This window comes from Atta colombica, unplaced genomic scaffold (genome assembly GCF_001594045.1).
Source record: "Atta colombica isolate Treedump-2 unplaced genomic scaffold, Acol1.0 scaffold155, whole genome shotgun sequence".
Taxonomy (NCBI): Eukaryota; Metazoa; Arthropoda; class Insecta; order Hymenoptera; family Formicidae; genus Atta; species Atta colombica.
In genome coordinates, this window is record NW_017259245.1 from 2,879,234 (window position 1) to 2,904,403 (window position 25,170).

Below are 25,170 nucleotides of genomic sequence, written 5' to 3' on the forward strand. Positions count from 1 at the left end.
CCTTCAGTATTCTCACTTTCGTGCCGACGCACTGTGCAGTCGTTTCACTGGTTAATCTCGCGTGTCGAGATATCGTCGAGCTCGCATGATTTGATCGAGGATCAATTGTGAAACCGACATTTTCTAAATTAAATTTGATACATGATTGCTGCCAGGCGATATTGAACGTCTTCATAAACTTTCTCGTATATTTCTGAAAAACTATTTATTGGCTTGTACAAATATATACAGATGTTACTTTTAATTAATTAATTAATTATTTATTTATTATTTTTATTTATGCGATTATTAATATTGAAGGATATTTTCTTCAGTAATGTGATAATATTTAATATTATCACATTACTGAATATATTATAATATTATGGATATTTATTTGATTAAAACAGGTTTGCTGTTGGTTTAGATATAATGCTACGGTTCCACTTGCTTCTTATTCATTAAATCAAGTATGTAGATATACAATATATATTTTTATGTTTATGTTCATTTAAATTTATAAGTTGTATATTATATGAGTATTTTTATTTAGCGTAAATTTAATATACAGAGTGTTCCGTAATTATTGACGAAGCACTCTTGTGTAGGACTAAACTGAAAAGTCCTCTATTATTTTGTAATTTTCTCAATAATTAACAAGATATTAATTACTAAAAATTACCAATAATGGTAGAGTTTTCAATAATTTTTTACTCAAATATTACAATTTTACAGAGAAATAGCAAGTGATAAAGTTGTTTATTTTTTTCTCGGAGTTCTGAGAGAGTTTTTTCAGAATTTTTTAGTATCGCATTTTCTTATATTAATAAAAATAGTTGACAATAAGAAAATGCAGTATAAAAAGTTGATAAAAAATTATGAAAAAATTCTTAGAGCTTTATGAGAAGAAAATAAACAATTTTTGTCTCTTACTATTTTTCTGTAAAGTTGATAAAAAATTGAGTAAAAAATTATTGAAGATCAATATTTAGCAATTTTTGGTAATTAATATCTTGTTAATTATTGCAAAAATTACAAAATAGTAAAAGACTTTTTGACTTAATTTAATCTACTCTATCTACACAAATTTTGTCAATAATTGCGAAACATCCTGTATAATAAATCTATTATGCTTATTTTATGGAAATGTTTTTTTTTTAATTTTTCTGTATTGTTGTTATATTTTTGAAATTTTTTTGTACATAGTTTATACTTTTATATGTTTTTAAAATCTTTTAAAAACTGGATTGTTTGGAATATCTTATGCAATAAAATTTTTGCTAAACTTTTCTTTTCAGAATAATTTTGAAGAATGTTTTCAAGAAATATATTTTTATATTTTTATAATTTATTTATGCTTTTCCATTTTTTATAATTTTATAGATAAACGCAGCAGTTTTGACATATTGTATCGTTTATTACGTTTATCACATAATTACTACTGTTATAAAACGATGCTTTGGATATTTCTTCATCAATCACGTTTTATGCAATTGCATCGCTTTAATTCGGATTTATTGACTTTATTGTTAGCGTAAGTAGATTTTTTAAGATAAATTCTAATTATCTATTATTTCTGGGTGTTGATACTAATAATTTTATTCGATAATAAAAATTTGTAATTCTAAATATAAAAATTTGTGTTTCTATATCTGAACTATTTTTTTCAAATCTTTTTAATCTTTTCATTAACTTTTCTTTGGCACTTGTTTAATCTTCAGATGCAGAATACATTCAAAGAGAAACAAATAGATTCTGAGAGTGATTTGGATGACTCCTTAGATTCTCGTTCCATAAGAGAGGTGGAAACATTAGATGTTAAATCTAGCGAGGACAACGAAAATGATGATAATGATGAAAATGTTGACAATGACGAAGATAACACAATTCAAAAGTAAAGTACAATCAATAAAATAAGTCTATATAGGCTGCGTTCTATTTAATGCTTGTGGAATCATTTTATTCTTGTTGTTTAGCAATCTTGTTGTTAAATAAGAATAAACGACGCTTGCGAGTGTTCAGTGGAACGCAGTCATAGGAAAGTATAAAATATGTTTAATATCGCAATAATACTGAAAATAACAAAAAAGAAAGACAAGTTAAGTTTGAAAGATTAATTAATTGATACAATTAATCTATTAATTTGAAATATATTGCAATCTTTGTATTATTATTAATTATTTGATCTTCTATATTTTTCTGCATAGCAAGGTAAACAATCAGAATGAAAATTAGAATATGAATATGAATATTTTCAGTGATGAAAATCATCATCGTATTAAACACCATCGCCATTGGCAAAGTACGACGGAAAATATTATGATAGTCGCAGGACAATCGATATTAGAAGAAATTGCCAAGGAAGAAGTATCAATGAATTGTACAAGCGATAAAAAGAAAAATCAGAGGTACTCAAGTAGCTTCATCGCGAATACAACAGGCCGTTCGCTAATCCTAGAAAAGGAGTTTGACAATGTGATTGGCAACAATTCCAAAGTGAAAAAATCTAGCAGTATTCACAAAGGCGAAGACATCATTCTGTGCTGGATCGAAACGACAACTATCAAAGAGGACAAGTCTATTCGACCACCGAAAAGATTGGTTATTCGTGAATACACAATCTCTTTTGAGAACTCAGCAACCATATCGGAAAGATATCTCGAATGTAGAAGATTCGAGGGTGAATTGACGGCGGATGATACCGATATTGGTAAGACGGCCTTATTTGATATCATAGATGAAGACACGATGGTCAGCAGGATCGTTAATTTTACTTCGGTCAGTCATGTGAGTAATATTATCACTTGGGAACATAAAAAATTGAAATGCGGAGTTGGTCCAGTGGTTAGTAAAAATATTGTAGAATTGAACGACGACTCAAAGATTCCGAAGAAGAGAGTGGAGATCAAAGTTAGTCCTAAAATGCATCAACTGACGGCAACGACGACTGAAGAAGAGTATACGGAAAGTACACTCACTGAGTCTATGATTGAATACACTATTTTATCCTGCGAAAATGCTTGTGAATCAACCATAATTTCTCCTAACATTGTATCAAAAATCAATAAATTCACTACTGAAGAAATAGTCACCAAGTTGCAGAACGAATCTGAAAACAAGAGCGTCGAAGATCATTTATCTACAGCTATGAAATTATTACCTGCTAAAGTAGTATCTAGAAAAACAACGACGTTTCCTAAAAAAATGATTACAATTCAGGAGAAAATAGACTGTGAAGAGAATCCATCAGATCCAGCGTGTTTAATGCAAAAATATAATACAAATAAAATATAATACTTTGGAAGAATTAATTATTGAAGTATTAACTACGACGAAAACAGCTGCGATAGCCGAAACATCATCGATTAGTGATGAAGAAATAATCTCGAAAGAGAAGATATTTCATCCTTCTATTGAAGAAAGATCAGAAGAGATTACGGAATCTTTATCAAAAGAAGAGAAAGAAATAATTTCTGAAGTAACTGAAAAGTCAATTCCGTTTGCATTCGTGAAAGATATTTTCACAAAATCTTCGAAAGCATATGCGTCTCGATCAACAGCATCTGTTGATACTAGTTCATTGAAAACAAATATTAATGAAAGCTCTAGTGCGGAAAGAATGAAAGAATACTCGAAACCCAAAGAAGACAGAGGTAAAAGTTCAATTACACTGACAAGCGAAGAATTAGAAAAAGTTGATTATATGTCATCTTCAAGCGAGAGCATAATGGCTTCAAGTGAAGTTGATATTGAACCAAATATTACAAGCGCGAAATCACTAGAATTCACGAAAGAACCTACTAAACTTGATCGGATTTTTGATAAGTTACCTGATAAGCCAATTTCGACAAAAAGTGTAACCAAAACTGTAATTATGGAGTCATCATTAATGTCTAAAGAAGTGACTTCTGAGGAAACGAAAGAAAAGGCTGCAATTAGAGGTTTGTTGCCCACGACGATAAGTGGACTAAAGACTAGTGAGGAAAGAAAATTTATTTCCATAATTACAACGATGTCGCCAACAAAAGTCAGATCAACGACTTTGTCACCAGTGATAAGTGGCGAGGTAAGTTATTCATGTGAAAATTCCGAGGATTGCGTTAGTTTGGAAGACTGTGACGAGTTCGGAAATTGTGAGAAACTTCCACCACAATTTGACACGATTCGCTCACCAAAACAGACAAAAGTTCCTCTATTCGAATCAAAAATAATTGATCACTCGATTATCACAAATGTAACAACAACCATGTTGATCCCTCCAGAAGGTGACAAGTTGATGGTTAAACATATCACAATGGACACCCGAAGAAGCATGACTACTAGTATGCCGCAACATAAGTTGTCATTGAAAGTCAAGATCCTTCTGGAGCACATTAATGAGAACAAGGAGAAACACAACTTGGTCGAGATGGAGAAACACTTATCGTTGGACGAGAATCCAGAACATCATCTTAATCCTGATTTACTCGAGCAATTGAAATCCTTGAACGATTCCGTCAATATGGAGATTATAAGCACATTGTTGAATTGCATTAGCTTGGGTAATTTGACAAGAAATTCAAATTTTGTCAACAAAAAACCAGATAATGTTGATAATGATAATGCAGAATTGAAATTTACGAATACTGATTTTGAGAATTTTAACCCAGAACAATTTACTTCAGGATCCGACGATACTAAATTTGATTACTCTGAATATCAAGAACATGTAACATCTCGCAGACGAAGACGAAGAAGTGATAATGAAATGGAAGGTCTAAATAAATTTGCTCAACAAAATCTTTATGATTCCACTAATTCTGCGATTGATGCTTTTATTATTTTACAAATTCAGTATACTGAGTTAACAACTTACAACTTACAACTTTCCACAATGACAAATTATTCCAAAGAGGAAACAACTACTAACAATTATACAGAAAGTGAAAGAAACGTAAGACTAACTAAAGAAGAAAGTACAATGCCTTCGATAATAATAACCCTTAACAATGTTGATCTTTCAAATGTTTCGGAATCTCGTAATATTAATATAACAAATGATGTACAGTTAAACATGATAACATATAAACTTGAAGAGGAAACAAATAATATTATATAGAAATAAATACAACTAATGACACAAATATGATTAATGAAAGAAATGAAAGCACAGTGCCTTCAACAAAAAACAACATGAGTAACGAAACAAAAATGGAAGTTGTGCGAGAGACCTTACCAGGAATACAGGAAGATGTTGTGATCGGGTTGCAGCATATGCTATCGCAATTAACGCAAAGTAATTTGACTTCAATTAATAAATGTTAAAGAAGCCACCAAAATAAATTTATTGGATATTTTAGCGGACCCCAGTGATAGCAGGGTTCGATTGAGAAGAAAAAGAGGCACAAAAGAAGTTGGACACTGGTCAAATGAAAGGATCAAAGAGGCGCCAATGGGTGGCAATCTTAAAAGTTTCATTGAATTCATACTGTACAAAGTTCTTTCTTGAGTTGTACAAGATTAAGTTTTATTTTGTCATTTTGTAATGTCAAAAGATTTCAAAGAAGCTGAAATAAGGAATTACATTGTATAATTCCTTAAAATCAAATGTGTAAATGTTTGTTATAAAAAAACTTTACAATACATATTATTTACAATACATTGTCTTTTAAAATACGGTAAATGACAGATTATAGTGCTTTTTATTTATATAAATGTAAACAAATTTCCAGATAAATATAATACATTTAACAATAAAAAACAATAAAAAAGGAATAAAATTATAAAAGGAATATAATTATTTCGTGAAATAAAAATTTACATATATTAGTGTAATTTTTACATATTATTTTTGCAACACTGAATTAATATGTTTGATTTTCATGGGTAGGAAAAAGCTGGTATTTATGATTATTTAATTTTCTTTAAAGTAGTAAACGCATGATTATCGTGTGAATGATTATAGCTTGCGCATTCATAACGTTCGAAAATAATTAATCGTGAATAGCGATTGCAATCGTAATTGTATTGACTGAATCGCATTTGTATTAACGAGAAATTGTTACGTACTGTTATTGTTTCCATTAAATTGAAAATAATGTGTAATAAATAATGGGTAATAAAATGATTGTTAAATGCGCAGTATTCGCAGACCGTTTTATTATTTTTCTATCAGTCCTATGACACATGTCGAAAATTTGTTTATGATTTATAATGGTAAATAATTACATTTGCGCCTTTTTCTTTTTTAATCGCTCCATTTATTAAATGTTATTAGTTGATACAGTATTTTTTACATATTTGACACATTTTCGTTTATCATACTAAATTATTTATTTATCAACATGTATATTTACGGACATGTATTTATTATAATCAGGAAGAATATTATTTTCAAGAAATATATATTTTTATTTTGATAAACAATTTAATAATTGTTAATATTTTTACATTAAGATACACGATGATTTTGTAGAAGTACATTAGCATCTTATAGATTACAAACCTATAGATTACAAACATACGCAGTATTGCAGTATATAATCTATATTGTAAAGTTCTATTATCCTTACGTCCCTGGACATGTGAATGTCAATGGCGATACACATTTTTCTGATGTTGGATTGAATATCAGCGTATTCGGGCACGAGAGATTATCCATTATGGTGTAATTGGTGCCGTTCCAGTAGCACAAATAATAACTCTTACAGTTTACATCTTGTATTGGGAATCTGCCGTATTTAACACAGAGTGGTGCTGAGGTGGTTGTCGATGGTGTCGTTGTCGATGATGTTGTTGTTTGTTGGCACGTAGTTGTGCTTTCAGACACGCATCTACCCTGAGTAGGATCGAATATGAAAGTACTGGCGCATGACAATAACACTTGATTGAAATTTACACCGTTATTCACACACATATAGTAATTTCTGCAAGTTCCATCGTTGATCTCGAAAAAACCTATCTCCGTGCAAGTAAGTATGATTTGATTTTCAGCGATTTTGAAAGTAGTGTAAAGGCACAAAAGAACGATGATCGAGAAACGATTCATTGTTGCGTGCGAAGATTTGGCCGACGTGTGAATGTTGTATTTATTTATAGCAAAGAAATTTATGATTTGTGTCAATCATACATTCATTTATCAGGGATTTAGAACGTAAAGCAAGATAAAATAAAGATAGTTCTCTTGCCATGAATTCGCACATTTTCTGCCTCGGGATTTCTAATCCCTGATCTTAATTTTATCGATGATAATATTGTTGCGCAAATTTAATTTTTCAATTTCTATTTTTAAATATTTGTCAATTTTTGGATTCAAGGAGTTAATTTATCGATGCTATTAGGTATATTACGTAATTATCGAAAGTTAATGGGGATGCAAATTTAATTAAAATAATATATGCGTATTTCTTTGGACGACGTTTGAAGTCAAGACGGCATTTGTGCATCCCCGGCGATTCCTTCCAGGTGAAATGTCGGACGCGATTCAGAATGCGTGTTTTTTTAATGCGACGATCTTACGACGAGGAAATCGAGGGTGAAGTCTACGGAATACAAAATCGCCAGAAAGCGACGAGAAAGTTGCAACTGGATTTAATGTCCGCACGTAATATTCTGCTTGTTCGTGCATGCTGGTATTATGCATGCAATTATGCATGCACATCTTGTATCTATATATTGAAATAGATTTTGCAAGGTTTTACTGATATTGAATACAAACAATTTATTTTCTATCTCGTCACCTTAGATTAAAATTTATTTCTTATTATGATAAAATTATGATAAAATGTTTATTTAAGCTTTTTATACATTAGATTTTATACATAGATTTTAATAAACTTTGATATACAATATTGTTATAATAATAGTAATAATTTAATAATTTGTAAGATGTAAGTTATATGAACATTATATTGAATAGAATAAAAAATATTATGTGAAACGAAAACTTCAGCTACATCACACAGGTGAATTAGAATTGCGTTAAAGATATTCCATTCAAGATATTTCATAAATTTTCTTTTGAAATTCCAGCCTGCGACCCTTGAGTTCAGGTATCTTTTCCCGATGTCCATTATATGTAGCAGGATCAGAAGACATTTTTTCGAATAAGATTTTCTTGAATAGATATGAAACCCCTCCGTCTAATCCATGCATTCAACTGCAGGCTCAAAGAGAGAGATCGGCTGAATATACACGGAGGAATCCTTGTTTTGAAGCGAGGGAAAGGTGCTATAGAAAGGAGAGAGAGGTGTCAGGAAAGAAGGAGAAGCGTAATTGTATATAAGTGACTTGGATTGAAGACGCTCCAATGGACTCTCTCTTTGACCCTGGTCAAGTGCGCATCTTTCTTCCCATCTCTTTCTTTTTTCCCATCCCCCTTCCCATGCATGATCGTGTTGTTTCGATCCTGCGTCCTTCCATTTCAACCTTCACCTTCACGCGGCGACGAAGAGAACAGTGTTCTTGCGCCCGTTTAATCGTATTACGCGCTGTGACGATGACACAAGGCTGAGAGCTAACAGGAATTTAATTTGCTCTAGAAAAAAAATTTAAGACGAGTGTGATATTGGTTTCGCGTGCATGTGACATGTTCCTGGCGGAGAGATCCTGACTGCAGGAGAGATGGATGCTCGAAGAGTGAGTAACATTGAAGAAAAGATCGAAAGAAGTCATCGAGTAATTATTGCCGTAGAAGAATTTTAGATCTTTTGAAATTCAAGATTGTGGAATTTGATTGATTGATGTTGCATGGAATCAAATGGTATCATAATCAGTTATCAAATTATTATTAAATTATTATTATCAATTATTTGTTTAAAATAATAAATAATAAATAAAAAAGTTTAATTGGATTAAAAATCAATCAAAAACAATAATAGATGACAAAACAAGCTAGAATTTAATGTAAAACGTTATACGTTTGATATATAAAAAGTGTTTAGTAGCAAAGCTAGTAATTTTTCTTTATAAATATTATACAGATATTAATTATAAAGTAATTATATAAAAACATAGAAACTTTTCGATGATGTATATTTTTGTATATATATTTAGATAGCACAGAAAGTTCAAAAAGAATTTAAAAAGAATTCAGAATATGAATTCAGAATATGTTATCAATTTCTGAGCTCATTTTCAGATGCAATAAGAATTCTTTTCAAAACTTTTTAGAAAAAGAATTCAGAATTGATGACATATCATTGAATTCTTTTTGAACTGTTTGTGCTATATATCTGGGTATCTTTACTCAACACAATTTTATTATACTAATTTTATTATACTAATAAGATATCAACATCAACACAGAACAAATTCGTTATCAAAAAACAATTCTTCATTATCTTCATCGCGTGCAATAGTTTCCGGTTGAAAAAAATGGAAATCGCTGTTGTTGTGTTTAATCGTTCCAATGAATTTAATGATGGATCATTTTAATGCGCTATAATTCTCTTTACTCGCGGTATCGATAACGAGGCGAATCGTGTGAGCTGTGCGATTATGATGTACCGAGAAACGTCTGAGAGCCTTGACTACATAGAAAATATGTACACTGCTTTCGAGCAGTCTAATCTATATTACATAGATAATAATAAATGCGTGAGAGCTATTCGCATTAGTATCAAACATTGTTTTGCCAACAATTAAGAGACTTTGTAATTTGTACCTTTGTAACAAAGTATGAGAAATAATAGATTACAAATTTCTTCAAAAAAAAAAAAAAAAAAAAGAAAAAGAATTATATATTCTTTCAAATATAGTTGCATTTCTCTTGTACAAAATTATTTTGTCGTTAGAAAGTTGTGCTGTGCGCATGTATATACATATTAATATTAATATTTTCTTATCATTTTATCAGTCTATTTTTGGCTATTATGTATTTTGTACTTTTATATCCTCAAAGTTAATTTATTGAAAATAGAAGGAAGCCTTTCCCTAGTCAAAATCAAATTAGTCAAAATTAATAGTTAAATTTTAGCTCCAAAATCATAATTTCTTTGAAAAATTGTTTTGGTTCATTGTAAATCGTCTCACAGTCACGTTCTTTAATTAGCTAGGAGAGCAGGTTGGAACTGTATGTTAATAATGCACTGCTCGCGTTGTATTTCAAGAGTCACGGTTGATTTATGCACATCGTGAATCGACGATAGCGCGCGTCAGGACGGCGAATAAATGACGAGGACGTAAGCCACTTTCGAGGAGGACGATCAGGCCGTTCGGTATATCGCCAGTCAAAGAGGGAAACTCTTTCGACCTAAATTTATCGCTTTCCGTTTGCACGTGTTTTACGTAGTCCCGATTTCCAAAAAGAATCGTAGTACAGAATCATAATATAGAAGCACAGATGTTTCTTAATTAATGCTCTTTTGTTACAATTACCAAGATTATTATACGAAGTATCTTGAAATTACAAAAGGAAGATGTTCTGCATCAGCTATGTCATTTAACTAGTGAAATTTAGTGTCGGCCTCTATTAACATAGAAATACTAATAATTTTTGAGTTGTTACTTTATTATTGAACTGCAAAGCACAAAAATGGATAGGAAAATAATTAATTTAAATAAAATAGATATTACTTTAATTAAAAAAAAAACATAAGAGGAATATTAAAATTTAATAAAGTTATTATAAAAATAATAGGTCTTTCTCTCCCAACGGTTTTATTAAGGAAAAAGTTATCTTTATATTCTTTTCATTTTCTTATTAGAATATTTTTTACATTGTGTGATTTAAAATCTGAGTATATCAATATTCTATAGTATTGACATGATGATATTCTTCCAGTATTTCAATTTCAGATAAAATCTGTTCAAGTTTTATCTGTGCAAATATGCATAACTGATAACGGATAATGTATGAGAAATTCTTAGAAGAAACAGAAAAAGAAAAGTTACTTTCCATTTATACGCTTTATCAGCTCAGCTTTAGAAAAATGTCAATACTTAAACGAATTTTAACGAGCGTACGATATCCATTATCCATACAAATATGAAGCTTTTCTACTCTGAAAACACTTCACACATACTGAAGTATGTGTCTGATATTTTATGTATCTAATGTTCTGATATTTTAGTATCTTGTTTGGACGGATATGCAAGGCGCTCCCATAGTTTGTCATATTCGAATAAAAAATAAAAATATCGAATACCAACGTAATTTATTATGTTGCGATATCACTTTATGGATAATTAATATAATAAATGGATAAGAACAGTGAAAGTTAGAAGTGCAAGTAAAGTTATTATAGAAGCATTAATTAATAGATTTGTTTGCATTAACAAAACAAAGATAGAACTCTTTCATTTGTTAAGAGTTTATTGAGTTTATTAAGTTGTCAATATATATAATAGTATAGCTAATATAATTGTGCTTCCTTTTCTTGCGAGATATTTTTAAATCTAATTATTATACATTTTGTAGAGGACTTTTACATATGTTTTCTTCCGCTTAATATATATTACCATGAATAACTTTTATATTTAGATTTAAAAATTTTTTAATCACGGAAGCTTGCTAAAAAAAATTGACAGCACTTCTTCTGTTATTTTCTAAATGAGACGATAATTTGCGGTATAAGTTCCTTTTGCATTTCGAAATCGTAGATATCAAATTAAGCGCAATAAAATGTCAAGCATTATGATTTCCTACTTTAAGAAGTCCATATGAGGGAGCACAACAAATGCTTTACGTCGTATTTTCCTTATGTCGAACTGGAACAGCTCGCGATGTAAATACGACAGTTACAACTCTCTCTGTCTTGACGCTCCTGTAATTGTCTTCTGCACCGCTGAAGCACCGTTAGGGCTCGTCTTTTCTTGAGAAGATCGTCGTCATCTCCCGATTTTCACTCTACTATTCTCACGGGAATTTAGATCTGCCTTAGAAAGTGACAGGATAATACCACGCTCTTTTCATAAGTTTGCGCAGCGTATACGTATTTTTTTATTTGTTCTTTTATGTAATTATTAAATATATAATTTTGTTAATTAATTAATTAGCGCGTTTTTCTTTTGACAGCCTATTTTTGAAATTATTTTTTATTGTTAATTTAAAAAAATATTAATTTTTATTTATTTGTACTTTTTAAAATTTTTATTAAAATTGACATTTTTAAAATGCATTTCGTATACACTGAAGAAAAGATCGGAAAAAATTATTACATACATTTTTGCAAAGTGGTATAATTATGAGTTTTTATTTTGTGTAACCAAAGAGAGCAGAGCAGCAGCCTTTACTGAATAACATCGAAAGTTTCGCCAGTAAATATCGATCTCATTGATGGGTCTCGATTTCACAAAGATATCTACTAGAATTTCTCGTACGTGATGATCGTTTCATTTCGGGCGATGTTATCCCATAATGAGAGCGCAGCCTCATTATCGGCAGTGGTTCGTCTCGATTAGCCCTGACATTTATTTTCTGACACACGTGCGCCCGTATGAGATACTCACACACTCGCGTATATACACACTGTCGAGATTACACGTGCACGACCTCGCACATTACATCTTCTCTCACTGTACATTTCAGTTCATCGTAATACCCACAGCCCACTTACCTACATTACTCGCTTTATGTGTGCGTGGATCTTCACATCTTTGCCGACTTTGTATGTGCACGATATGTATGGGCGCAGTGGCGTAATCAATTTTAATAATTGAATGTTTTAATAATTAATTTCTGCGGCGTGGGATGTTCTTAATGAGAAAGCACGCGGATGACTTCCGTGCGGCTGCATCGCCGTTTTCGGGAAAATGATTATTAGAATTTGCGGTATCCGTCTTATTAGCAAATGTACTATTGTTATGCATCAATAATTTGTATAGCTTTTAGCGAACGCTCGTTTATCGAAACAAAATGGTTATTATATTCGTTAGGAACAAATTGTCTCTTCGCAAATTAAAATAAATACTTACAAAATACAGATGTATAGAATACATTTATGTATTATATAATTATAGCTTAGCTTTGTGTATACATTTATTGCATTTCTATTATATTTATATTATATTGCATTTATATATATATTAGACTTATATTTATGTTATATTGCATCTTTTTTAACTTTGGTTTATAAGTTTTATCGATTCTGTTTACATTTGCTCGAATAGTTTGCTGACTGAAGAGAGAATTTATAATAGAATTGCACATCATCAATTTTCAATATCGTAGTTACGCTAATGCATTCGTACATTCGTGTCCTCTCACCTTGGACTTCTGGGTCGAGACCTCAGCTAGATTGTGGTTGAAACTGATATATTTACCGTGCAATCAAATAGAATCATAATTTCCAGTCCAAACGTGACAGTTTAAATGTTTGAGGAAGAGAATCGATCAGTATGCTCGATATGATCGTTAGTCGTAGACCGTCGACCCGTGTGTGCCAAATCGCGATGCTTTCCAGATGTTCTGGACGATCTCTAACCGAGAAATCGAATCTATTCGCTTCTTAACTGATTTCGACCTGTTCTTCTATCCTTAATTCCATCCTTAACTTAAGTGCACGGAGTCTATTCTTCTCGATCCATGCTTGATTAATACTTGAGTATTCATAGCCTACTGACTTCTCATTAACGTCTTAGGAAACAGCATCGTGCTACATCGTTTCATAGATGAGGATATAACATACGAAAGAATATATGCAGGAACAAGTAGGTTTATTTACGCGTTAAATTTTTGTAATATTATGTATACATGTACATATAATAATATGTATATATAATGTAAATGTAAAATAATATGTGATGTAAAATTTTGCGATTGGAATTCGCTGTTTAGTAAATTTTCGAAGTATAAATATAGAGGAAAATTTTCTAACTATTGCGTGAAGTATCTCCGTGGGATAAGCGTGACAATTTCGATTCGCGCAGTCAGTCATCAGGCGAGAAACTACCTTGTGTCGAACACCTGCGAGCCGTAAATGAAACCATGTACGCGACGCGATGCATCACGAATTGCGCGTGTTGCACATAGAGTGCAAGGTAGAGTGCGACCTGGTCGGAAGCAATTTGCATAACGTGCTCCCATGTGCGCGTAAAATCGTCGTAACGCGTTATTAGAGGTGCGTTTCTCGCGCATAATGTGCGCGAGCGCGCCGCCTCTTTTCTTCCGTTTCTTCACTTTCCTACACGGCTTCCGGTTCGTGGGACAAACACGGTCACCCGCCGTCTTACTCTCGTTCTCTCTCACGAGAGCGGCAATGTAGTTGCACGTACGCGAAGAACTAGCACGTGGAGAACTCTTTCTCCCTTGCATTCAATCGACGTGGGAGAATCTCAATCCTGCCGCGGGTGCTGCGAATCGCGACAATTCCCGGCCTTTCTTCAACATTTCCTTCATTTTCCTTGCCATCTTCCTAGTACCAAAAAAGTATCCTGCTTTCGAGGGAATAACTTCGCGGATTTTATGAAGATTCAATGGTGAGGGTGCGTCCTGGAATATACGCCAAACATGAAACTTGAATGTACGTGGAATTTTATTGAATTATTAGGTGTGGGAAAAAGTTCGTGGCGTTTTTCCTGTTACATCTAACGGGAAAAACGCCACGAACTTTTTTCCATACCTAATATATTAATAACATAAAAATATAGCTGCAAAAATTGCAAGAAATAAAATTAAAATCGCAATAAATATTGTACATGTATCATAAATCTTTATTGTGTTATTGATATATTCTTTGTTTTATATAATAATTATCATTACATTTGAATGTATTCATGGAAAATATTCATTGCAATGACTCGAATATTATATTGTAGAAATTATAACATCTCAAAATAAATGCGCCATAATAATTAAATAAGAAATTGATTAAGAAATGATGTAGAAATACAAAATACGTTAAAGTTTTAAAATTTGTCATTAAATAAATATAACTATTAGATAATCATTCTATATGAATACAACTGAATAATTGAGTAATTTAATAATTCGATTGAAGTAATTCTACTGGAATTGAATTCGTGATCTTTTCTCGTGGCACAATCTTGATCTTATAGTAATATTGCATTCGGATATCTTATGACCTTTTCTTATCGATAATGATTAGTTAACTTAGAATTTCTTGAGAAAGATGATGTGAAGTTCTATGTCAGTTAAAGAGGTCGAAGAATCTTAGAATCTCAAATGACAATTGCGTGAGTTTCTTCTCGGTTTGAAAGCCAATTTTGGAATTATAGGGATACATAAGGAGCGTCGTATAATTAGTTTAACAATTTGTTAAGCGAATATGGAACCTGAAGATTACGAACGTGACGGAAACATATGATTTGTGGCACTTGAAACACAAACCAATTGTTAGCCACTTTGCGACTGAATGATTTTTGCGGCGCGCTAATATTGTTCGTTCCTTACACGTGCGTAAATTGCAACCGGCGTATTAAAGCGGAGTAATCAGCTGAATTTAAGACTAAGGAGAGGAAAACCGAGTTCAACGAGAACTCCATTCTCGTGAATAACAAGGGAGAAGGCGTCTAGTTTCACGCACGGCATACATAATCCACGGTGGCGTAGAATGATTCTCATGGTGCGACCCAGTTCGCTTCTCCGCACGTTGTTGACTGTTGCGGAAAGTGTACATAATAATATAATGCGAACGAGATTTCGTTGGACAAATGATACCTAGCATATTGAGAAAGAGAAAAACAATTGCTAGCATACATTCATCTACTTTAATAAACATTTGTGTTTCTCATTTTTACTTAAGGCTATGCAGTGAAAATTTGAATTTGACGAATACTTTGTTAAATTATTTTAAAGCGAAGATTTTACTTCCGTATTATTATTTCTATTAATATTATTATTTCTTGATTATAATAAAATAATTTGATATAACAAAATTATTTTCAGTTGGTAACATTTTTATTTTAAACGCCTCTCATTATGAAAATAACACATTGATGTATGGCATACCCAATTCAATTCGATTATTTATAACTTTCATAAAAGCGAATATATTGTAAAAAATTTGTTTAATCAAAATGCCAGACATCAAGGAATATAATGGTACCATGTCATAAGCAACAAAAAATATTGGAAAAGTCGAGTATGTTATACGAAAAGGCATTAATAACATTTTCTTACTAGCAATGGTTTCGTGTTGCAGATCTTGCTATTTTTACTGTTGATAATCTACATAATCAACGGGGCTTTTGCTAATCAGAATGCTTGGAGTAGACAGTATAATGTTCGACGCATTCGCAGAATCAACGAATATCTCGTTCCACCGCCTCCACCAAAATCTTATTCGGGCAGAATTCCAAGATTGGCGAATTATCAGCCAACCCCACAACCAGGATACTTTCAACAGCTGATGAATTTTTTGAATCCCTTCAGTTCTGATTCTTCATCACAACCACAACTGCCACCACCGCCGCCGCCACTACTGTCTCCGCAACCTGAAGTCGCAAAATTCGGTCAATCTTACAATGCTCCTCCCCCTGTGGATTATGAGAAACCACCTCTACCTCCGACCTCTTTCAATCATCTTCCTAATGATTATTCGGGATATCCTGCTCCAGTTCAAATCAAGAATTGCAGTTCTTGCAACAGAATCCCTTGGATGCCGATACAAGACACGCAACAAGGACATGACGGAAGCGCTTCGTATGCATCACCGCCACTTGAATCGTCAGGTGACAGATACCTGCCTACAAATCATGAAGTACCTCATGACGCTTATCATGCTGCCTCGCAAGAAGTCCGAGCTCCGGACTTCTCTTTCGTGCCACCATTACCCAATATTGAACAAAACAGTCCTTTCGTTAACCCATTGTCAAACCCACATCTATTTCCTGGAGCAATGCCACCGCTCTTTAAAGCAGTCAATTTTAAACAACCTGTACAAGCCATTCCCCATGAAAACTCAGGACATCTTAATTCACCACCGTTATCAATTTCCAATAGTGCATCAACGATAGCAGGACCTACTTTTAATGATGGACATAATGAACAATATGTGTATCCAGGTCCTTTGATTCATTCAGATGAAGGAGTTGTTTCACAAGAATTAGGATATACTAATCCTAGTATAAGCAACGATAAATTCGAAAATGTTCAAAATGTTCAAAATCAAAATAATGTGGCACATGATTTGTCTTCCAGCGGCACTCAAGTGTCTCAAGGTCATACTTCGGGAGTATCTAATAATGAAGAACTTTATGAAGTAACGGGATTGAGTGGATCTGACGTGAGTCAAATTAATCAAAATTTTCCCAGCAGCTACGGAATTTCCAGTCTTGATCGGTTCCCAAACAACTACGAACACTCGTATAACGACCTGTCCTCTAGCGCTAACGTGGCTGAGGGTTCTAGCACACCTTTACACATAGACGAATCTTCCGGAAACGTTGGAGATACAATAAATTTTGAGGAGTCACCGTTGCTAGATTTCACGCAGAAGGATGAAAGTCGGACGCACTCGTCCTCGATACTGACGAACTCTAACGCATTCGCGGACTTTCAAAGTACTAAGATTACCGGGACAACTGTAGCACTTGGCGATGAGATTTTCGGAACACGTCAAGGCATCGCTTCAACGGAATCTTACCCTTCTACGGATTATATCGAGATAATTGATACCGTGGCAAAAGAATCTAAAATCAATAATAGCATAATTCAAGGTATGAAAAATATTCGAGAACAAGTTTTGCAATTTAATAAAGAAGAAGATCTATAGTCTATCAACTATTTTTTTACTTTAATAGATACAAACGGAAAACCATTTCGGAATCTGTTAAATAATGGTGTAGCGGAAGAAACATTGAGTGATAACGTTAGTGTTAATCTGGATGAAACATCTGGGCAGCAAGGCGCGACAAGGAATAGACAGGTGATAAGATCGTGTTTCTTGAACAAGAAAATACATCTTCAGAGAGAAACTATCTTAATTTATCGTAAATTAGGTAACTGTAATTCTGTTATAAAAAAATTTTTAGATACAACTTATTATTCCCTATACGTCGCAATACACACCACTTCCATTCCATTCATCGCACGAAAGAAACACTGACATCAGTGAATCTAATCATGACAGTTACATCGGCGAAGAATCAAGAAATAGAATTGAAGTGATTAGTCCCCCGAATTCATCACAAATTTTTCAAAATTCTGTACCGAAGATATTTGACAATGTTAAAAAATCAATTGATGCTAAAATGAACAATTCCATAGACGTACGTAAACTGCAAAAGAATATTGACAATTGGACAATACAGGTATGTATTTTTAATAAATATGTATTTACATAAATTAAAAAAGTTATGGCTGAATCTTTGAACAAACGATAGAATTGGTTATTATCAATGCTGAAAATGTCAATATATACATATGTGTGTGTGTGTGTGTGTGTGTGTGTGTGTGTGTGTGTGTGTGTGTGTGGGTGCATGCGCGTGCGCGCTGAATCTAATATATTTATAGTAAATATGATAACAATAATAATAATAATAATAATTACTACTTATATTTAATTTAGGAATATTCAAAGGCCACAACTGTTAGAACAATATCGCCTAATTCGTCGCAAACCATTAGTACAGTATCGCCTAAAACGAGCAATCCGTACCTTTTTCCTTCAAAAAAGATCCCTACCGAGTATTTCATGACTACTAAACCTGTTACTTATGTAGCTGATTCTCATAACGATAATAGTAATATTCTTACTTTGAGTGGATTCAGCTTCAGTGATGAAGACAATAAAGGATCGGGTAGCAATCCTGTGGAAAAATCGCGAGTATGAATAATTAATAAGAGTTTCAAAGACATATTAATATTATAAGAAATGCCTTATCTCTTTTTCATATTTTGCGTTTAAGGTTATACAAATTGAAAAGTCAACTGGAAGTTCTATTGATGCTTCCACCGCATCCGAGGATTTGTGGCAAGGCTTTCCCGTAGGAATTTCTTCAGTGAACAGAGAACGTGTTTATATAGTAACGCCTCAGCCAACTGTAACTACTCCTAGATTAAATCTCGAATACAGACAAGAGAAGGCATTGAAGGAAGCAGAAAGAAACAGGAAGGAATTGAAGAAAACTTTGCAAACAGATACAAAGATAACGCAAAAGACCGATACATTTGAGTCAATCGAAAAAGCCTATCAAGTGCTGCCTCAGGCTGTGAACAATTTAGCTGTGGCTTCCACAGGTCCAGAGAGCGTTCCTTTATGGGGTATCATGGAACACGAGGAGTTTGCGTCGCCTGTCTATAGTGAATACGATAACAATGATACTGAACCTCCTATGCCGCATTCTAGATTTTCGAAGGCATGTATGATTATTGAGTTAATGTTTATAATTAAAATTTTTGAATAAATTTCTGTTTTAATTTACTTTTTATTTTATAAAATTATATCTTCTAATGTTTTACAAGCTTTAGCAAGAAGTTTCTAAAAATGTTTTTAAAAATAATGAAATATAATATAATTCGCATACGTTATATACATTTTTAAAAAGTATTGACATATTTAATTTCTTCAATATTTAATAAATAGGCATGTAATATAAAAATTTTTATTAGAGAAGTTCAATTTAATATTGTTTCATTATTAAAAAGCATTCTAAAAGTAAAAATTTTTAAAATAATTTCTACAATTAGAATATTATACAAATATAATTTTGTTGCAAAAAATTTGTTGCAAAAACTTTAAAATAATGTTTAATGTTATTTTATTTTAATATTTTTGTAGGAGTCGCGTGCCAGTCGATGATGTAGATGCTCAAGACGATTATTTGTGCATGTGCAGACTATTTTTGATAGTGTGATTCCATGAGCGATTGTAAATAGTTATGTTAAAATAGTAGTCCTTGACCTCATTCTCTCAGACGAACTTTTTAATTTAATGATATTTAATACAAACGGGTGAATGTTTTATTTCTATGTATATGCGTAAGTGATTATTGTGGCCAGTGCACCGGATAAATATATTTTATAGTCCGGACGTATGTATTTTTGTAAGTTTTATTATAAGTCTTTTTTATACTTATTTATATTTAATAATAAGATGGAAAACTATAAGAAATTATAAGAAAGACAACATGATATATATTTGCATTATGTTGTGACTTGCAATTTACAAAATTGTCCATCATTGAAATTATTGTTAATAAACATTTTAAATATAAAATATGAATTTTATATACATAGATAAGTTTAATTGTAATAATTTCATTTATCTGAAAGAATTATGCAATTATTTTGCACTTTAATTGTGTTTAATTGTGTTTAATTGTGTTAACTAATATTTGAATAGTGAAATGACTTATTTTTGTAATTATATGTATATATGTTGTATATATTTATATATATATATGAAGCACATATACATATACATATACATATATTACATTTTTTTACATTAAATTTTACATTAAATTTTTGTCATTAATCAATTTACTTTTTGAATATTTTGAAAATAATTTGCATGAAACTTCTTAGTTTTAAAAGATTTGCATACAATTTTTTTTAAGTTTAAAAAAATTGACATTTGATTTTAATAAAAAGGCTTTTTTATTGTAAAAAAATTACTTTCCTTTAATGGAAAGAAGATGGTTGTTCATGATAGATTATATGTGTATTGATTGATTAATCAGGTCAATCCGAGCTACGTGAACTTAATTTTAAGAGATGTCGATTCTCGGAGCATTTTTGTCAATTCTGTAAGTCAGATCTGAACCAAATCTAAGCTAGGAATTAATTTTAACGCGACATTAAAAACAATGAAAAATAATAAATATAAAAAATAAATAGCAAATAAATAAATAGCAAAAATAAATAGCAAATAGTGAATAATGGATGATTTAATATTTCATACATTTAAAAACAATTAATATATTTTCTTGTCTAACAAATTAGGAACATACTTTTATCGTGTCATGTATTTTTCTATACAATATTATATTTTTGATAATTAATATGTTAATACTTACGTGATGTGATGAACAATTTAAAGCGTTTTATTATTTCAATTTTAGAAAACTGCGGGTGTGGTTGTTTTGAAATCCTATCGCGTTTGTATGTTATTTGAGCTCACCTTTTATGTATTTGCCAATCACATTCGATTACTTTCGCCAATTTCGTAAAACTGGACGTTTGCCAAGAAGTGACACGACTATCTAATGAGTATTGTTGCATTTAAATATATTCGTACGTGATACGCTTATATGCATATCGCGTAAGTGAGTTCTTTTCAATTCAACTGAAATGGGACTTTATGTCACGAATTCCTTGTCCTTTCATTTACAAGCCAAATCGTATGGAAAAGTAATTCAAGTATTCCATATATTTGTAAATACTTCATTTTATATTGTTAAATCACTGTTATATTAAAAATAATATTATCTATTTTTCTATGCAATGGTTTGAAATAGGAAGTGATTTCGTTTCTTATCTTTTCTTTTTTTACAATAGTATTAAAAATATATTTAACAAAAATATTTAGTAAGTTTCTTAGTTTTCCTATATATTTAGATTTTTCTTAACAAAAAAGAAATAAAATTACTTCCATACTTCAAGTCATATAGGAAAATTAAGTGATATCGTGCGTATATTATAACAATTCGATGCTACGAAAATGATGTTATATTTAATGAGCAAGAACTTGATGCGAGAGAAAAATGAAACTAACAGAGTTGAATAAATTAACTTGCTTGATGCAACAATATCTACAATTCATTGACCTTCAAACTTCCTCTTCAGGAGGATCACACGTTGCTTGTCGCAGCGAAACGTGAGAACTCCCGTCGGAAGATAGTGGGAAAAGATGTACAAGGTCTACTGCTGTTATTTGTCTTAAAGACTCCAATCGTGTCTGTAGAAGACTAACACTTTAATTAAATCCATTTCTATGGTAAATGGTATCGAACAAGGACACGACCTTAATTGCGACTATGCTGACAACATGCCGCTTAGAGAATACGCGGAAGAATTTTTAATTCCCTTTCATGATTTGTGAAATTGAAAATTACAGCGTATATAATTTTTTTTTCATATACAAAGTACAATATATTTAGGACACATATTATTTATTATAATTGCGTTTTTATCATAGAATTTGTGTTCCGTTAAAAATGATTTATTTACAGTAATATAAATAATATAATTATATTCAGTTTAATGTTAAGATGTTCCTGATAATTGGAATTTTTGCCAGTTGGATTTCTTTCGTATAAATATCTCCGCTGTCCACATAATTAATGTAATAGTGGTCACGCAGTTGAGTAAAATAATACAAATCGTGTAACTTCCAGTATTATCTCGTATTATACCTATGGCAAGTAGACTCTTTGTTATTTAAATTTTCCAACTTTTGACAAATTATATTCAAATGGCTGTATTTAACCATTTTATATATAATATTATTCACGTACCAAGTATAGGACCAACACTCATGAGTATCATTCCGTTGGTCAGCATTTGAATTCCTGAGGCATTGGGTAACTTTTGAATGGGAACATAACTGGGTACAACTAAAGCCATGTATACCGACCGAATTCCTTTTGCTGCTCCCAAACCAATTGCGACGGCCACCATTGCGGAATTATTCGCAAATAGTAATGCTGCGGTAAACAATAATCAAAGATCAATCTATCGTTATATTAAAATTCTTGCTTTTCTTCTTTTGTCAAAATTCAATAAATTGAAGATAATCGGTATACATTACAGTATCTGCTAATTATCAGAAGAAGCAGGCTGAGCATGTACATCATTCTGGCTGACAGACGTAACCACTCGCCCAGATAAGGTGCTGCGCCTCTACTTATGAGATCTGCTATCGCGAGAATACTCATGATATTGGCAATTTTTGCTGTTGTTAAACCCATATCAGCGAGGATAAACGGTATTAACATAGAGAAGTTTATTTCCGCGAAAACTGCAATTGACATCCCTAACATGATGTTCACATAAATCGGATCGCGTAGAAGATCGAAGTCATAAAGATCAGCTATTCGTCGTAGAATTCGATGAATGAACGAACTGCTTTTACCACTGTAACGTTGTTATATCCAAAAATAGTATCTTATATATTTTATTAGTTTTCACTATATAATTATAATCATATTGTAATCATAGTAGAAGAAGATAGGTGGAATAACTTAAGGGATGTGTGACCAAAATTTAGGACCCAAATTTAATTGGCTAGCTGATTGTTCTAAATTGCCGTTATTTATTGCCGATTGCGAGTTGTCTTGCTTGTCTTCTTCTACCATATAAAATCACGTATTTCTATGATGCAGAATAATTTTACATCAATATTAATATTATTAACAAAATGAAAAAAAGAAATATATACGAAATATTATTTAATTTATCTTATACTTATCACTTACTGTCAGTATATTATAGATATATATACTTTTATACTTACTAGTCGTCACTATTTTCTTTGTTTGAATATTTATTTGTCTGTTTTTCCAATAGTGAATCCTTTTCCTCAACGTTCTGACTTATATCATTATTTTTGATTACATTATTATTATCGGTATTATTATCGACAAAGGTTAATTTTTTCGTTAATAGAATAGGCTCGTCAAAAATTTTTATGCTGCTACCGAGATGAATACTATCTATACTTTTTGCTATAAAAATAGATACTATTTATTAAATATTATTCCCATATTATTGAATTACAAATCTGAATTTGTTTCTGATATCTATTGCGTAATTTGTAAAAATTAATCACAATACAATCTTTATTACTACATAATTACATGAATTCCATGAATATTTTGAATCCCTGTGATTATCGTGTAAATTCGTTCTTGATGTTCTATTAATAACTGACATTTCGATGTCATAATTGGAATCATAAGATACTGAAATGTATAAGTTGTGTGCTTTTAGCGTCACTTTTGTTCTAATTACTTATCAACTAATTTACTTATTATTAATTGATAAGGCAATTAAGTCGTAAGTTTATACCTGTTCCGTCTGTAGAAATCTGTCGGGGTAAGGGCGTATCGAATCCATAAATGCTTGCAACTTCGAGATCATGATTAATGCTAGATATTGTTGTTTTCCTTTTCCTCTGATAATTGTTTAACGTCGAAGAGTACATATTCGTTTCATCTTCTTCATAATGATTCGGTGTAATGTCTGCAATTCTGAATTGTTGGTAAAATCGTTAAGAAGTATATCAGGCATATATTTTTAATTAACAAATACCTTTTTTATCGTTACTAGCAGTCAAAATCTTTTTATTATTATTATCAGTCAAAATCTTGGGATTTTCAATGACTGTCTCTAAGCAGATGGGCACGTTTATCATGTGCCATTTAACAGGTTGTAATAGCATTGCGCCTATCATCGAATGAAAACTGTAAGCGCCAAGTATCAAAATGGTTCCCTATTTAATATTATATATGTTTTTTGCATTATATATATTTTTTGTTTAATAAAATTTATAGTAATTTTTGTCTAATTTTTTTGTATAATTAGCAATTTATAAGCAGTTATAACTTTTGATAAGTTGAGAATTAAAGAATAGATTTTGCTCTAATGAAATGTTTCTTTTCTTCAATCCTTGATTTATAAATGATATCACGGCTCGGCAATGCGTAGAGAGAAGATCATATAAGTTAGTTATAGATCGCAATCAATAATAGAAAATAAACAGACATCCATTGTCTGGCCGACATAGATAAGCAGTTACTATTGGTTTTTCCGATCAGTAACATTCATGGTAAGTTTCATCGGACGAGATGCCTCTTGAGATTTAAGTATTGTTATGTAAATTATATTTTTTATTCAGTAGAGTTAATTCTTCACATTTCAATATTTTCATTTTATATAATCATTTCCTACGCATCAGGAATATTAAACTTTTACGATACCTGAACACCGTAAAATGAAAGTAAAAAGGATAATACTTGAGGCATAATAATTGGACCCAGCCCCATGATAGTTATACCCATGCCTATAGCTCGTCCTCGTTTCGTAGTAAAATAAGTATTGGTCGCCAAAGAGAATCCAGACAACGACATACCCATACCAATAGCTATATATAGACAAATTTGATAATTAATTTATAACAAGTACGTTCGTATTTAAGAAACTTGCAAAATGTGATGCGCAAAATGGATAAAATTATATTTTAATAATGATCATTTCTTGTTTAATTTATTTACATAATAATGACTATTTGTTTATAATTGTAGTAACGAAAATAATATTTTGTAATACTTAGAATTATATAAAAAATATAATATTGTCTGCCAATA

General features: G+C 31.5%; 4 protein-coding genes across 4 annotated transcripts in view; 2 read left to right on the top strand and 2 right to left on the bottom strand.

Moving 5' to 3' along the window:
• Nucleotides 1–5,467, top strand: part of LOC108685568 — a 6,208-nt gene extending 741 nt beyond the window's left edge. Inside the window, 6 exon segments of the mRNA XM_018190419.1 lie at nt 390–449; nt 1,701–1,788; nt 3,342–3,861; nt 4,180–5,066; nt 5,069–5,274; nt 5,276–5,467. Coding sequence (XP_018045908.1) covers nt 390–449; nt 1,701–1,788; nt 3,342–3,861; nt 4,180–5,066; nt 5,069–5,274; nt 5,276–5,467 — 1,953 coding nt within the window.
• Nucleotides 5,468–6,526: 1,059 nt separating this feature from the next.
• On the bottom strand, nt 6,527–7,019 carry LOC108685569. The gene has a single exon (XM_018190420.1). It carries the CDS (start codon nt 7,004–7,006, stop codon nt 6,527–6,529), a length of 480 nt encoding a protein of 159 aa, XP_018045909.1. The 5' UTR covers nt 7,007–7,019.
• A 1,499-nt stretch (nt 7,020–8,518) lies between these two features.
• On the top strand, nt 8,519–21,775 carry LOC108685570 (transcription factor SFL2). The gene is made up of 7 exons (XM_018190421.1): nt 8,519–8,595; nt 16,062–17,577; nt 17,662–17,786; nt 17,893–18,171; nt 18,429–18,686; nt 18,769–19,218; nt 21,650–21,775. Exons 1-7 carry the CDS (start codon nt 8,581–8,583, stop codon nt 21,773–21,775), a joined length of 2,769 nt encoding a protein of 922 aa, XP_018045910.1. The 5' UTR covers nt 8,519–8,580.
• Nucleotides 21,776–22,014: 239 nt separating this feature from the next.
• Nucleotides 22,015–25,170, bottom strand: part of LOC108685643 — a 3,694-nt gene continuing 538 nt past the window's right edge. Inside the window, exons 3-10 of the mRNA XM_018190535.1 lie at nt 24,784–24,959; nt 24,116–24,296; nt 23,873–24,046; nt 23,662–23,766; nt 23,319–23,529; nt 22,614–22,939; nt 22,321–22,509; nt 22,015–22,218 (exon numbers count right to left, since the gene is read on the bottom strand). Of these exons, the coding sequence (XP_018046024.1) occupies nt 22,070–22,218; nt 22,321–22,509; nt 22,614–22,939; nt 23,319–23,529; nt 23,662–23,766; nt 23,873–24,046; nt 24,116–24,296; nt 24,784–24,959 (1,511 nt within the window). The 3' untranslated portion in view covers nt 22,015–22,069. The remainder of the gene's footprint in view (nt 22,219–22,320; nt 22,510–22,613; nt 22,940–23,318; nt 23,530–23,661; nt 23,767–23,872; nt 24,047–24,115; nt 24,297–24,783; nt 24,960–25,170) is intronic.

Bases quoted from the DNA above. Each gene is read 5' to 3' on its own strand.
- LOC108685569 (XM_018190420.1), bottom strand. From the start codon at position 7,006: ATGAATCGTTTCTCGATCATCGTTCTTTTGTGCCTTTACACTACTTTC.
- LOC108685570 (XM_018190421.1), top strand. The intron at 17,578-17,661 runs GTATGAAAAATA...TTACTTTAATAG, and splicing joins CAATAATAGCATAATTCAAG to ATACAAACGGAAAACCATTT. The intron at 19,219-21,649 runs GCATGTATGATT...CTTCCTCTTCAG, and splicing joins CGCATTCTAGATTTTCGAAG to GAGGATCACACGTTGCTTGT.